General features: G+C 42.0%; 1 protein-coding gene across 7 annotated transcripts in view; it reads right to left on the reverse strand.

Moving 5' to 3' along the window:
* LOC139273333 (KH domain-containing RNA-binding protein QKI) overlaps positions 1-14,379 on the reverse strand; it is a 635,187-nt gene that overhangs the window by 476,664 nt on the left and 144,144 nt on the right. For all 7 annotated transcript variants that reach the window (XM_070890149.1, XM_070890146.1, XM_070890148.1 and 4 more), the window contains exon 2: positions 5,988-6,130. In XM_070890149.1, coding sequence (XP_070746250.1) covers positions 5,988-6,130 — 143 coding nt within the window. The remainder of the gene's footprint in view (positions 1-5,987; positions 6,131-14,379) is intronic.

The following is a 14,379-nucleotide window of genomic DNA, read 5'->3' on the forward strand; positions in this document are numbered from 1 at the left end:
GGTTAAGAAAGCAAATGGCATGTTGGCCTTCATAGCGAGGGGATTTGAGTACAGGGGCAGGGAGGTGTTGCTACAATTGTACAGGGCCTTGGTGAGGCCACACCTGGAGTATTGTGTACAGTTTTGGTCTCCTAACCTGAGGAAGGACATTCTTGCTATTGAGGGAGTGCAGCGAAGGTTCACCAGACTGATTCCCGGGATGGCGAGACTGACCTATCAAGAAAGACTGGATCAACTGGGCTTGTATTCACTGGAGTTCAGAAGAATGAGAGGGGACCTCATAGAAACGTTTAAAATTCTGACGGGGTTAGACAGGTTAGATGCAGGAAGAATGTTCCCAATGTTGGGGAAGTCCAGGACCAGGGGACACAGTCTCAGGATAAGGGGGAAGCCATTTAGGACCGAGATGAGGAGGAATTTCTTCACCCAGAGAGTGGTGAACCTGTGGAATTCTCTGCCACAGAAAATTGTTGAGGCCAATTCACTAAATATATTCAAAAAGGAGTTAGATGAAGTCCTTACTACTAGGGGAATCAAGGGGTATGGTGAGAAAGCAGGAATGGGGTACTGAAGTTGCATGTTCAGCCATGAACTCATTGAATGGCGGTGCAGGCTAGAAGGGCCGAATGGCCTACTCCTGCACCTATTTTCTATGTTTCTATGTTTCTTCTGAATTCCAATGAGTAGAGGTCCAACCTACTCAACCTTTCCTCATAAGTCAACCTCCTCATCCCCGGAATCAACCTAGTGAACCTTCTCTTAACTGTCTCGAAAGCAAGTACATCCATTCGTAAATATGGAAATCAAAACTGCACGCAGTATTCCAGGATCTAGGGGAAAAAGAGAGCGTGAGAAATAGGAGTGAAAGTAAGTGCGAGTGTGAAGGAAAGTGGGAGATGCACTCAGATGGAAGTGTCGTTTTTTTTAAATCTTGAGAAACAGTTCCAGTGGCAAACTGTGCAAGGAGTTCGGATTTCAATAGTGAGGATATAGTGAGCAGGAGGATCAGAAAGATGGTAAGCTTACTATATAAACCTGCTCTCTTTTTGTATCAATAAATTGGAGAAAGACAAGAACATTTGTGAAGCAGAGAGGTAGTTTAGAGGATAAAAGTCAGAGTGGGACATCTTTCGGATATCTTTTCTAAGAATGAAAGTGAGGTTATTAATGTCTTCCCAAACGTGACAAGGATGATTGTGATTTGAGGTGGGCCTTAATATCTCAACATTAAAAGTGCACAAAATAACAAATGTCATGTTAATTTACCCCCAAAAAATCAAAGTGACCAAAAATTTTAACTTTCAAAACAATGGTACAAAATTACAAAAAGGACTGAATAAATTACATTATCTTACAGCATAGGAAAATACCAGGTACAGTGAAACAGTAAATACAGTGACTTTCTGTGCAGAAAATTGATGCAAAGGTAAAGAAATAAGCACAGTTCAGAATAGGACCTTATGAGGAAGATCACTGGACTAGAATGGTGTTACAATGCAGCAAATCAAGAGAATAGTATCCTCAGGTGATACCTTTTTTCCTCACTCCCTCTCCTTCCAATCGATAAAAATTCTATTTGTAAGTGGAGTTGAACAAATAAGGAATAATGCTGCAGATCCATTTATCCAGAGGTAATCCACAGCGAGGGGGCATAATCTTAAAATTGAAGTCAAGCCATTCAGGAGTGAAATCAGGAAGCATTTCTTTGCACAAAGGACAGTGATAATCTGGAACTCCCCCACCCCTTAAAAGGGTGTGGATGTTGAGTCAGTTGTAATTGTCATGACTGAGATTGATAGAAACATAGAAAATAGGTTCAGGAGCAGGCCATTCAGCCCTTCGAGCCTGTACCACTATTCAATATGATCATGGCTGATCATGCAACTTCAGTACCCCACTCCCACCTGCTCTCCATACCTCCTGATCCCTTTAGCCGCAAGGGCCATATCTAACTCCCTCTTGAATATATCCAATGAACTGGACTCAACAACTTTCTGTGGTAGAGAATTCCACAGGTTCACCACTCTCTGGGTGAAGTAGTTTCTCCTCACCTCGGTCCTATATGGCTTACCCCTTATGCTTAGACTGTGACCCCTGGTTCTGGACTTCCCCCAACATCGGGAACATTCTTCCTGTATCTAACCTGTCCAATCCCGTCATAATTTTATATGTTTCAATGAGATCCCCTCACATTCTTCTAAATTCCAATGAGTATAAGCCTAGCCGATCCAGTCTTTCTTCATATGTCAGTCCTGCCATTCCGGGAATTAGTCTGGTGAACCTTCAATAGCAAGCACGTCCTTCCTCAGGTTAGGAGACCAAAACTGCACACAATACTCAAGGTGTGGTCTCACCAAGGCCCTGTACAACTGAAGTAAGACCTCCCTGCTCCGATACTCAAACCCTCTCGCTATGAAGGCCAGCTTGCCATTTGTCTCCTTCACCGCCTGCTGTACCTGCATGCCTGCTTTCAATGACTGATGTACCATGACACCCAGGTCTCGTTGCACCTCCCCTTTGACTAATCTGTCACCATTCAGAAAATAATCTGCCTTCCTGTTTTTACCACCAAAGTGGATAACCTCACAGTTATCCACATTATACTGCATCTGCCATATATTTTCCCATTCACCTAACCTGTCCAAGTCACCCTGCAGCCACGTAGCATCCTCCTCACAGCTCACACTGCCACCCAGCTTAGTTTCATCTGCAAACTTGGAGATATTACATTCAATTCCTTCGTCTAAATCATTAATGTATATTGTAAATAGCTGGAGTTCCAGCACTCATCATCATAGGCAGTCCCTCGGAATCGAGGAAGACTTGCTTCCACTCCCTCAGTGAGTTCCTTGATGGCTGAACAGTCCGATACGAGAGCCACAGACTCTGTTACAGGTGGGACAGACATTCGCCAAGGGAAGGGATCGGTGGGGCTGGTTTGCCACACGCTCCTTCCGCTGCCTGCGCTTGGCCTCTTCACGCGCTTTGCGTTGAGACTCAGAGCTCAACGCCCTCCCGGATGCACTTTCTCCACCTCGGGCGGTCTTCGGCCAGGGTCTTCCAGGTGTCAGTGGTGATGTCGCACTTTACCAGGGAGGCTTTGAGGGTGTTCTTATAACGTTTTCGCTGTCCTCCTTTGACTCGTTTACCTCGAAGGAGCTCCGAATAAAGCATTTGCTTAGGGAGTTTCGTATCTGGCATGCGAACTATGTGGCCTGCCCAGCGAAGCTGATCGAGTATGGTCAGTGCTTCAATACTGGGGATGTTAGCCTGGTCGAGGACACTGATGTTGGTATGCTTGTCCTCCCAGGGGATTTGCAGGATCTTGCGGAGACATCGTTCGTGATATATCTCCAGCAACTTGAGGTGCCTTCTATACATCGTCCATGCCTCAGATCCATACAGGAGGGCGGGTATTACTACAGCCCTATAGACCATGAGCTTGGTGGTCGATTTGAGGGCCTGGTCTTCGAACACTCTTTTCCTCAGACGGCCGAAGGCTGCACTGGCGCACTGGAGGCGATGTTGAATCTCCCCATCAATGTCTACCTTTGTTGATAAGAGGCTCCTGAGATATGGGAAATGGTCCACGTTGTCGAGGGCCGCGCCGTGAACCTTGATGATTGGAGGGCAGTGCTGTGCGGTGGTGACAGACTGGTGGAGGACCTTTGATATGCCTCAGTGAATACATTGATTATATCCTGGAGTTCAGCCTCTGAATGTGCGCAGATGCAGGCGTCGTCCACGTACTGCAGCTCAACGACAGAGGTTGGGGTGATCTTGGACCTGCCCTGGAGGCAGTGTAGGTTAAACAGCTTCCCACTGGTTCTGTAGTTTAGTTCCACTCCTTGATTGTGAGGTGGGGCATGGTGGCAAGGAAGATTGAGAAGAAGGTTGGAGCGATGACGCAGCCCTGTTTGGCCCCGGTCCGGACGTGAATTGGGTCTGTAATGGATCCGTTGGTAAGGATCACGGCCTGCAAGTCATTGTGAAGTAGGCGAAGGATGTTGACAAACTTTTGGGGGCATCCGTATTGGAGGAGGACGCTCCATAGACCCTCACTGTTGACAGTGTCAAAGGCCTTTATAAGATCGAAAAAGGTCATGCATAAGGGCTGGCGCATTTTTCCTGCAGCTGTCGCGCTGCAAAGATCATGTCTGTTGTGCCCCGTAGGGGACGAAATCCGCACTGTGATTCCGGGAGGAGCTCCTCGGCCACAGGGAGAAGTTGACTGAGGAGAACTCTAGCCCACTGAACCTTGCGGCACCCCACTAGTCACTGCCTGCCATTCTGAAAAGGACTCATTTATTCCCACTCTTCGCTTCCTGTCTGCCAACCAGTTCTCTATCCACGTCAATATATTACCCCCAATACCATGTGCCTTAATTTTGCACACTAATCTCTTGTGTGGGACCTTGTCAAAAGCATTTTGAAAGTCCAAATACATCACATCCACTGGTACTCCCTTATCCACTCTACTAGTTACATCCTCAAAAAATTCTAGATGATTTGTCAAGCATGATTTCCCTTTCATAAATCCATGCTGACTTGGACCGATCCTGCTTTCCAAATGTGCTGCTATTACATCTTTACTAATTGATTCCAGCATTTCAGTTGAGTAAGGGTACCAAGGGATTATGGAGCAAAGGCGGATAAGCGGGGTTGAGGTACAGATCAGCAATGATTGAATTGAATGACTGATCAGGCTTGAGGGGTTGAATGCTAACTCCTGTTTCTATGTTCCAATGTACTACTTCTGCCTTTGTACTGATGATATTTACAGGAGGGAGAAACATGGAGATCACTTCAAACTTTGAGTACCGTGTTCAGTTTTGGTGCCTACACATGGCGGGAAAGATCAAAGCCCTGAAGGCTACCAAAATGGCAACCAAATTGGGCCCCTAGTTATCAAGATATGCTCCAGGAGATGGGGCTAATTTTATTCAGAAAAATACAGGACTAGAAGGGATATTATTGAGCTTTTTAAAATGAAGGGATTAGATTCTGTCCAACTGGATAGGTTATTTCAAATGGATATAGATGGTACGATTCAGGAACATACATATAATATCCTCAGACAGAGTTAAGATAGTCATTATGAAGTATTTCTTGTCAATAAGATAGTTATGAAGTATTTCTTGTCAATGAAAAGTATGCATATCATTTTTTTAATAAAGAAACCCAGGCCTGTATGGCAGCTAATGCTAAAGGCATCACTCAGTCCAAGTAAAGGAGAAGAGATTGGAAAAAAATAGGAAAAATATGCATTCAGAACAGAGGGTCTTAAATGGCACAATATATAGGAACATAGGAAAGCACAGATCTACAGTCCACCTGTTTCTCCAAAAAATGAATACTCCTTAATCACCCACAACCATAAATATCTGAGCTTGTCAACAATGCCCCAGATCCCTCTCCTGTGCTGGATCCTGTAGCCTCCAACCATTTAAATTTACTTCCCTTCTAGTCTCAACCTTACATTTGTCCACATTAGAGCATCTCAACCTATCCAGATGCCGTTGCACATGTATTGCCTTATTATTTGACCTTCACCAAGCCCCCCCCCCTCCCCATTTGACATCTATGTTTCTGTCTCCGACTGCAAACTATGTACATAGAATGTAAACAGAAATGGCCCTTGCACAGATTCCTATGACACCCTGCTGGTATCTCCCCACCCCCCACCCCCCACCCCCCTGCCATTTCTCACAAAGGAATCAGAACCAAAACAGCTTGGAACAATTTGTGGTCTCCTCCCTAATCTGTAGGACAGATTTGAAAATCACTTCTCACCAACAAGTCTAAATATGGCATTACTGCGGCAGTTAGCTTCTACTTTTACTGATGTCTAACAAATATGGAGGTTTTGTTTGATTATCATGCACACGTTAGAACTAACCATCTTCCGGGCCACTGTAAATATCTTCAAAGACCTCTTCTTAATAGTAGTGACATAACATTTTTTCGCTGAACTTAGATATACTTACATCTGGATATTCTTTAACAGGCACATAAAGTTTCTCTTGTAACTGTACAATAGGCCCCACACCATCTGGTAACTCTGCACTTTTCTTCTCTGTGCTGCCATTTAATGTGTCGTTGTACATATCTTTCCGCACTCTGCTGATCTCTGCAGAACAAAAAAGATTATGTTAAGACAAAACATACAAAGCATCCATCTTAAAGATAGTAGAAAATACTTAATTTCTCACAATAAAAAATAAAAAAAACTTAAAAGTATCTATATTTCCAGTAAAGTCTGCAGTGCTCTAATTCTCAAGAATATGGCCGACATATGAAGACTACTGTCAAGCTTTTTTAAAACTAAGTAAACTGAAATCTTCAACAAAAATAATTTTAAAAGTAGTGCACATGCTAAAATAACACTTCAACTTTGTTTCTGAAGTTTGGCCATAGAGATATGGCTCCCAGCCTTCCTGCTACTACGTGGAAGAACCAAACAGTGCGTGGTGCTGGAAGTTGAGGCTCATAATGGAAAATCACCTTTCCTACCCAACTTCAGAAAGTTATCACCTGGACTACATCTATTAAAAAATTGCTCAAAAGGGTTTTGTCAGTCAAAAACTTCAGATAATAACCTTAATCTGATGTGCAGAAATTGATCTCATTTTTAAAAAAGAATCCAGGTTTAAAAGAAAGACTTGCATTTATATGGTAATCTCACACCTCAAATACCTCAAAGCATTTCACTTATTTTGCAACACCAAGCCCTTGAAGTACTCCCACCCAACATAACTTCAACGTGCACTCATATTTATCCTTCAGCCAGTTTCTTAACCATTCACCAAATTTACTCCGAATCCCCACAGCTTTGAGTTAAACTAATGGCCTTTCATATGGAACTTTGTCAAATGTCTTTTGGAAGTCTAGCTGCACTATGTTACAGGGCTTTCCATAATCCATTTGAGATGGCCCTACCTCAAAGAATTCAAAGAGGTTGATCTGGCAGGATCTTTCCTTTCTGAATCTATGTTGGGTATTTTTTACTACGTTATTGTTGCACAGATAATTTTCAAACTTACTACTGGTTATCAATCCCATTATTTTATATGGATGGAAGGCAGACTATTGAGGCTGTAGTTGTCTGTTTTATCTTTATAATGGCCCGTTTCCAATCTATCGGTAACTCCCCAGTTTCCAGTGACTCCCTCAAAATAATTATCACATATCTCCTCCTCAATCTCTTTCAGCACTCAGATAAATATCATCTGTCCCTGGAGATTTATTTATTTTGTTATAATCAAAGTCATTAATTTTACTTTGGTTATCTTTGGAGCGGGCATGTTGTTCATGCCTTCCCTTGTGAATACTTGGAGGAAGTAATCGTTCCGAATATTAAGTACCCCGTGTTCATCTTCAGTTTCAATTGCATTAGCATCTATTTAGGCCTCTTATTTACTGGGCTTCTGAATATTGCTGCTGATCAATAGTGCTCGCTGCGCTGTCATCAGAGATAAAGCCCAAATGCTCAAACTTTGTGTTTAATTCCCAGTAACACACAGTTCTCCAAACACACACACACACATAATAGTTTAAGTGACCATCATTTGTAGTGATCATGTGGATATAGCAGTCAAATCATGATTTCCGAAACCCACTACTTTTGCAGGCTTTATCTTTTCTGTTTGTACTATTATTACAATTCAGTTGCACTGGGTTTTCTATTGTGTTACCCAAGTGATTATCTGCTTAGCTTACTTAGCTGTGCCATTAACCGTTGCTGTAAATTTCTAAGTGGAATAACAAAGGGCAGTATAGAGAAGCACCAACTCACTTGCTCTGCTCTGTCACTCACCACACCAGGTGAATCATGTACTTAAAAAAAAACTTGTTCAACTTTTAAAACTCAAGATCTGTTTCAAAGTATATAAATTATGATAATACTATCTAATGAATAAACTGACAACTTAAGAGACCAGAAGATTGCGGAATATCAGCTTTCTCCTGAACTGCTTAGCTTCAACTGCACAATATGCAAATTCTAACATAACTTCACAATATATATGAGAGGGGTCAAATTTAGGATATTTTTGCTCAGTATCACATTCTTTAACTGTTGGATAACATGAGCACACTTTAAATTTCAATCTTCAAAAACATGGTGATCAAGGCAGTGGAGTGGGATTTATCATGACTATTTTGCAAAATGCCTGCACCAAGTTCAGCAACTCTGGATAATCTTCCTGAATTTCAAAAGCTCCTCTGCTTCCACACAACAAAGATGTTTCTCCAATTCACAATACAGGACCAACCATTCCAAACATCTGGGGAGGGGGAGGAAGGGGTTGGCATATTATCTCCTGGTACAGTACACACAGGTTGCCACTATCGTGCCCCATGAGTGACACAGACTGAAAACATAGAGCGCTGTTGAAAGATCAAACCCATACTAATTAAATTTATTCTCCAGAAAGGGGGTTTTCTTTTCTGCCACGCAGGAATTAAGCTGCAGCCTCCAGGCCACTTTTCCCTTTCCCTGCTGGTCGCTGCACTCTAACCTCCACCAATGCAACTCTGCTAGCCACTGTGAACAAAATGTATTAGTTTGGATTGTGGAAGACCAGTGTCCATGGGCCATGGCGTTTATGCAGATAGCAGACTCGAAAACGTAGTTCTTGGAATTACTGATGAAAGGTTATCGACCAAAAAAGTTATCTGGTTCTCTCCGCAGATGCTGCCTAACCTGCTGAGTGTTTCCAGCATGTTCTGCTTTTATCTTGGATTTACTGGTCTGCAACTTGGATAAAAGAATCAGATTTAGTTTAAATGCCAGGAGCTCTCTCAGACACACAACCCCAGAATAACAACTAAAACAGCACCTGCATATACACAGCAAAAGAAGAGTGGGGAAGCAGAAATTCTGGCTTTTGAGAATGGTCATCAGTCAACCCATAGAGAAAATCAATAATAAAGACCCGAGCAACTGGACGACATTTTCCAGAGAGATCGGCAGGTTTGCCAACATTCTTCTGCAGGTCGCATTAGGGTTCGAGGGGCACGGAGGTTGTACACTACAAAAAAATCACGGTGCAGCTGAACGATTAAACTCTGAACAGAAGACAAGCATAAGAAGGGTCAGGGTTGTGTATTTTCAACTCAAAGCTTTTAAAGCTGGAGATCATCAGGTCGAGGGAATAGGAACATATAGGTACACAGGCACAGGGGTAAGCCATTCGGCCCCTCGAGCCTTTTGCACCATTCAATTAGATCATGGCTGATCTGTATCCTAACCCCATCTACCCGCCTTGGTTCCACAACCCTTAATACCTATGCCTAACAAAAATCTAGCAATAAAAATAAACCGGAAATAATCAAGGCATATTCATTCTGTGCACGGGCTGAATGCCAATTGCTCAATATGATGGCCACTCACATCTGCATAGAGTTCAAACAGTATTCGAGCATCCTATATACTTCTAACAGGCCTCACCAACACTCAGACTGGAGAAAGGTCCAATCACTGTGGACCAACTAGCTTTCTGTTTTCAGCTCACACACCATGAGGCTGAACATAGCATTACAATAAAGTTACCGAGAACATGAATATAGCTGTATATCTGTAATGTTAACACTAAATTAAATAATGAAAATGCAATTTTATCTAAAAATAAATGCAGCAAATGCAATTCTGTTCGCTCTGCAGTCCTATTTTCCCCACACTACTCTATCCTTCCCACTCTTTTTCAAACTTTACTTTTTTTCCATCTTATTTTTCTTCAAATGCTTTACATACTTTTTTTCTGGTTCCCACCTGCCATCTTGGAAATGGGCGCATATTAAAAAAAATATGGTTTTCATTGACTGACAACCAATTTAAATGTTTTATTTAGCCAATAGAAAACACAGACTTGCAAGATTGGAATGGTCATGTCGTAACGCCTACAATATCACAGATTGACATGTGTTCAATTAGAAAGGCAACTGCATGGGGTTAAAAGACAATAAAAAATAATTTACATTTTCTAGAGGGGTGCATTATGGTGTGATGTAGGTCGGTAACAGGGACCTCCTACTCTACTGAAGCTGTGATTCCACACAGGAAAGAGAATTTACTGGGTGCTCTTTAAACAATTCTCAACGTGATGATATCAGAGCAATAGCAGTCAGATCACCCACTGGTTCTTGACCTTACTCTTATGCATAAGAGAAAAAGATAAGGGGAGAAAATATAGCAGTTTAAAGAGGTTGTCTCAAAAAATATTTTAATACACACAGAATTTATTCCACCTGCAGGACAGACTTTTGTAGCTCGCTCTCCTTGCTCCTTGGTATAAATATCTCAGTTCCCAATTAAATATCAACAATTAACACATATTGCTGCTATTGAATTTCATGCAACACTGTCTTATGCACTCAATGCCCAACTTGGAGAACATAAAAGTCCTAACCTTGACAACATTTTTTCGTGGAAAATATATGCAGCAGAGTAGCACTGCACAAAAAAGTCTGAAGGAATACTTGGTCTTAGTACTAGGTGGTTGGCAGCAGAATCAATATAGCAATTCCACTGCAACAATGTATAACACTAAGTCATTGATTCAGAAATTTTAAAAATCCTTTCCCCAAGCCTACTGTCGAATTGCAGCTGTATATTCACGCTTTCCCTCCCAAACTATGTCTGACCCAGTTTGCAAGGCCATATGCCAGCATTCAGAGATAAATGCAATAGGATCATTATCATGCTTGTCAGAGCACCCAGTTTTAAGGAAGCAGAGCAACTAGTAGGAAAGGGAAAAAATGGAAACATACTACCCGTAACAAAAAATACGGAAAGAAAAGCAAACATACTTGGTAATGGAAGAAATTAAGCTAAAGTTAAACTATTTAGAAAAGCTCGTGAGAGAAGCCACAAGTAGCCCTGTGAGCTAACATTTTCCCTTATCCAACTGTTTTCGGACAAGCTATTATATCAAGTGTTAAGTTTGTCTTATCGGTTTCCTGCGCTATTATGTTTAGGAGTTATTCTGACATTTATAGTATACTGCACTGTCAGAGTTTAAATCATTTAAGACAATTAAACATAGAAACATAGAAAATAGGTGCAGGAGTGGGCCATTCGGCCCTTCGAGCCTGCACCACCATTCAATAAGATCATGGCTGATCATTCCCCCAGTACCCGTTTCCTGCTTTTTCTCCATACCCCTTGATCCCCTTCGCCTTAAGGGCCATATCTAACTCCCTCTTGAATATATCCAATGAACTGGAATCAACAACTTTCTGCGGCAGGGAATTCCACAGGTTAACAACTCTGAGTGAAGAAGTTTTTCCTCATCTCAGTCCTAAATGGCCTACCCCTTATCCTAAGACTGTGTCCCCTGGTTCTGGACTTCCCCAACATCGGGAACATTCTTCCCGCATCTAACCTGTCCAGTCCCATCAGAATCTTAAGTTTCTATGACATCCCCTCTCATCCTTCTAAAATCCTGTGAATAAAGGCCCAGTTGGTCCAGTCTCTCCTCATATGACAGCCCAGCCATCCCTGGAATCAGTCTGGTGAACCTTCGCTGCACACCCTCAATAGCAAGAACGTCCTTCCTCAGATTTGGAGACCAAAACTGAACACAATATTCCAGGTGAGACCTCACCAAGGCCCTGTACAACTGCAGTAAGACCTCCCTGCTCCTAGACTCAAATCCCCTAGCTACGAAGGCCAACATACCATTTGCCTTCTTCACCGCCTGCTGTACCTGCATGCCCACTTTCAGTGACTGATGAACCATGACACCCAGGTCTCGTTGCACCTCCCCTTTTCCTAATCTGCCACCATTCAGATAATATTCTGCCTTCATGTTTTTGCCCCCAAAATGGATAACCTCACATTTATCCACATTATACTGCATCTGCCATGCATTTGCCCACTCACCTAACCTGTCCAAGTCACCCTGCAGCCTCTTAGCGTCGTCCTCACAGGTCACACCGCCACCTAGTTTAGTATCATCCGCAAACATGGAGATATTACTCTCGATTCCTTCATCTAAATCGTTAATGTATATTGTAAAGAGCTGAGGTCCCAGCACTGAGCCCTGCGGCACTCCACTAGTCACTGCCTGCCATTCTGAAAAGGACCCGTTTATCTCGACTCTCTGCTTCCTGTCTGCCAACCAGTTTTCTATCCACATCAGTACATTACCCCCGATACCATGCGCTTTGATTTTGCACTCCAATCTCTTGTTCTGGACCTTGTCAAAAGCCTTTTGAAAGTCCAAATACACCACATCCACTGGTTCTCCTTGTCCACTCTGCTAGTTACATCCTCAAAAAATTCCAGAAGATTCGTCAAGCATGATTTCCCTTTCATAAATCCATGCTGACTTGGTCCAATCCTGTCACTGCTTTCCAAATGCGCTGCTATTTCATCCTCAATTATTGATTCCAACATTTTCCCCACTACTGATGTCAGGCTAACCGGTCTATAATTACCCGTTTTCTCTCTCCCTCCTTTTTAAAAAAAAGTGGTTTTACATTAGCTACCCTCCAGTCAATGGACTGTTGGAAAATGATCAACAATGCATCCACTATTTCTAGGGCCACTTCCTCAAGTACTCTGGGATGCAGACTATCAGGCCCCGGGGATTTATCAACCTTCAATGCCATCAATTTCCCTAACACAATTTCCCGCCTGATAAGGATATCCTTCAGTTCCTCCTTCTCATTAGACCTTCTGTCCCCTAGTACATTCGGAAGGTTATTTGTGTCTTCCATCGTGAATCCCAGATTCTAATCTTCGATGTGCAAAAATATTTAAAAAAGGACTGGATAAATTCAACTTGGTATGCAAAATCCACCATTGGCACCTAGGTCAATTTAAGTTGGTGCATTTAAACTGATGTGACTAGATGTCAATGTATTGAAAAATTATAGTTGAATTATTCAGAGTGTTTAAATGTTCAAGTTTAAAATCGAAGTATTTGTTCAATTGGTCTGCCATTTCTTTGTTCCCCATTATAAATTCACCTGAATCCAACTGCAAGGGACCTACGTTTGTCTTCACTAATCTTTTTCTCTTCACATATTTATAGAAGCTTTTGCAGTCAGTTTTTATGTTTCCTGCAAGCTTCCTTTCGTACTCTATCTTCCCCCTCTTAATTAAACCCTTAGTCTTCCTCTGTTGAATTCTAAATGTCTCCCAGTCCTCAGGTTTGTTGCTTTTTCCAGCCTCTTCCTTGGCTTTAACACTATCCTTAATTTCCCTTGTTAGCCATGGTTGAGCCACCTTCCCAGTTTTATTCTTACTCCAGACAGGTATGTACAATTGCTAAAGTTCATCCATGTGATCTTTAATGTTTGCCATTGCTTATCCACCGTCAACCCTTTAAGTATCCTTTGCCAGTCTATTCTAGCCAATTCACGCCTCATATCGTCGAAGTTACCTTTCCTTAAGTTCAGGACCGTAGTTTCCGAATTAACTGTGTCACTCTCCATCTTAATAAAGAATTCTACCATATTATAAAGTCTCATTTGTTGCATTCGCCTTGTCATTAGGTACTTGCATGCACAAACTGAAGGAAAGTTAATTATAAGAAAGCTTCAGTGCCTCTTTTAGTATCCCAGAATATATTTTGCTGTATTGTTTCCTGCCAATGTAGCTATAAACTGGTTTTACAGAATTAGATACAAGCTCTTCACATTAAGGATGAGAACACATTGCACCATACAATGTACATAATTACAGAGTGGTTTTAATCAACGGTTTATTTTTAAAATCAATAAAAGCAACCGAACGTCAAGATAGGTGCTGTCTTAACCTTCATTTTACAGACCAATCTCTTTACAGTCAGACAATCTTTGGGACTGGTTGGCACTGAGTGTTCATACACTACCCTTTCACCTTGAGAGCCAGAGTCCAAATATAGTCCAGAAGGACAGGATGAATGTTTTGCCTTCCTGTTGGCTATAAGGGTCACATATGAAATTAGTTTGTATAGTCTCAATGCAGTGTAGTGTGCACAAGTATGCAGCACAAAGCACTAATCTAACACAAAATAAAGTGACAAAAGTCACTCAGAGAAGACAGAAAGATAGATGCCATGGGGAAAAATTTGTAAACTCTTCCAGGGCTTAAGAACATTGTTGGGGAAGAGTAGAGAGAGCTTTACTCTGAAATTAACCATGTAATAGGTGACCCAGGAGTTGCAGTGCAGATCAACCATGATCTAATTGAATGGCGGAGCAGGCTCATGGGGCTGAATAGCCTACTCCTGTTCCTATGAGTATCCAAAGAGAGGAACTATTCTATTTACCATCACAGATTTTTCTAATCTTCGATGTGCAAAAACATATTAAAAAAAGGACTGGATAAATTCAACTTGGTATGCAAAATCCACCATTGGCACCTAGGTCAATTTAGGTTGGTGCATT

The sequence above is a fragment of the Pristiophorus japonicus genome, chromosome 9 (assembly GCF_044704955.1).
Source record: "Pristiophorus japonicus isolate sPriJap1 chromosome 9, sPriJap1.hap1, whole genome shotgun sequence".
NCBI lineage: Eukaryota > Metazoa > Chordata > Chondrichthyes > Pristiophoridae > Pristiophorus > Pristiophorus japonicus.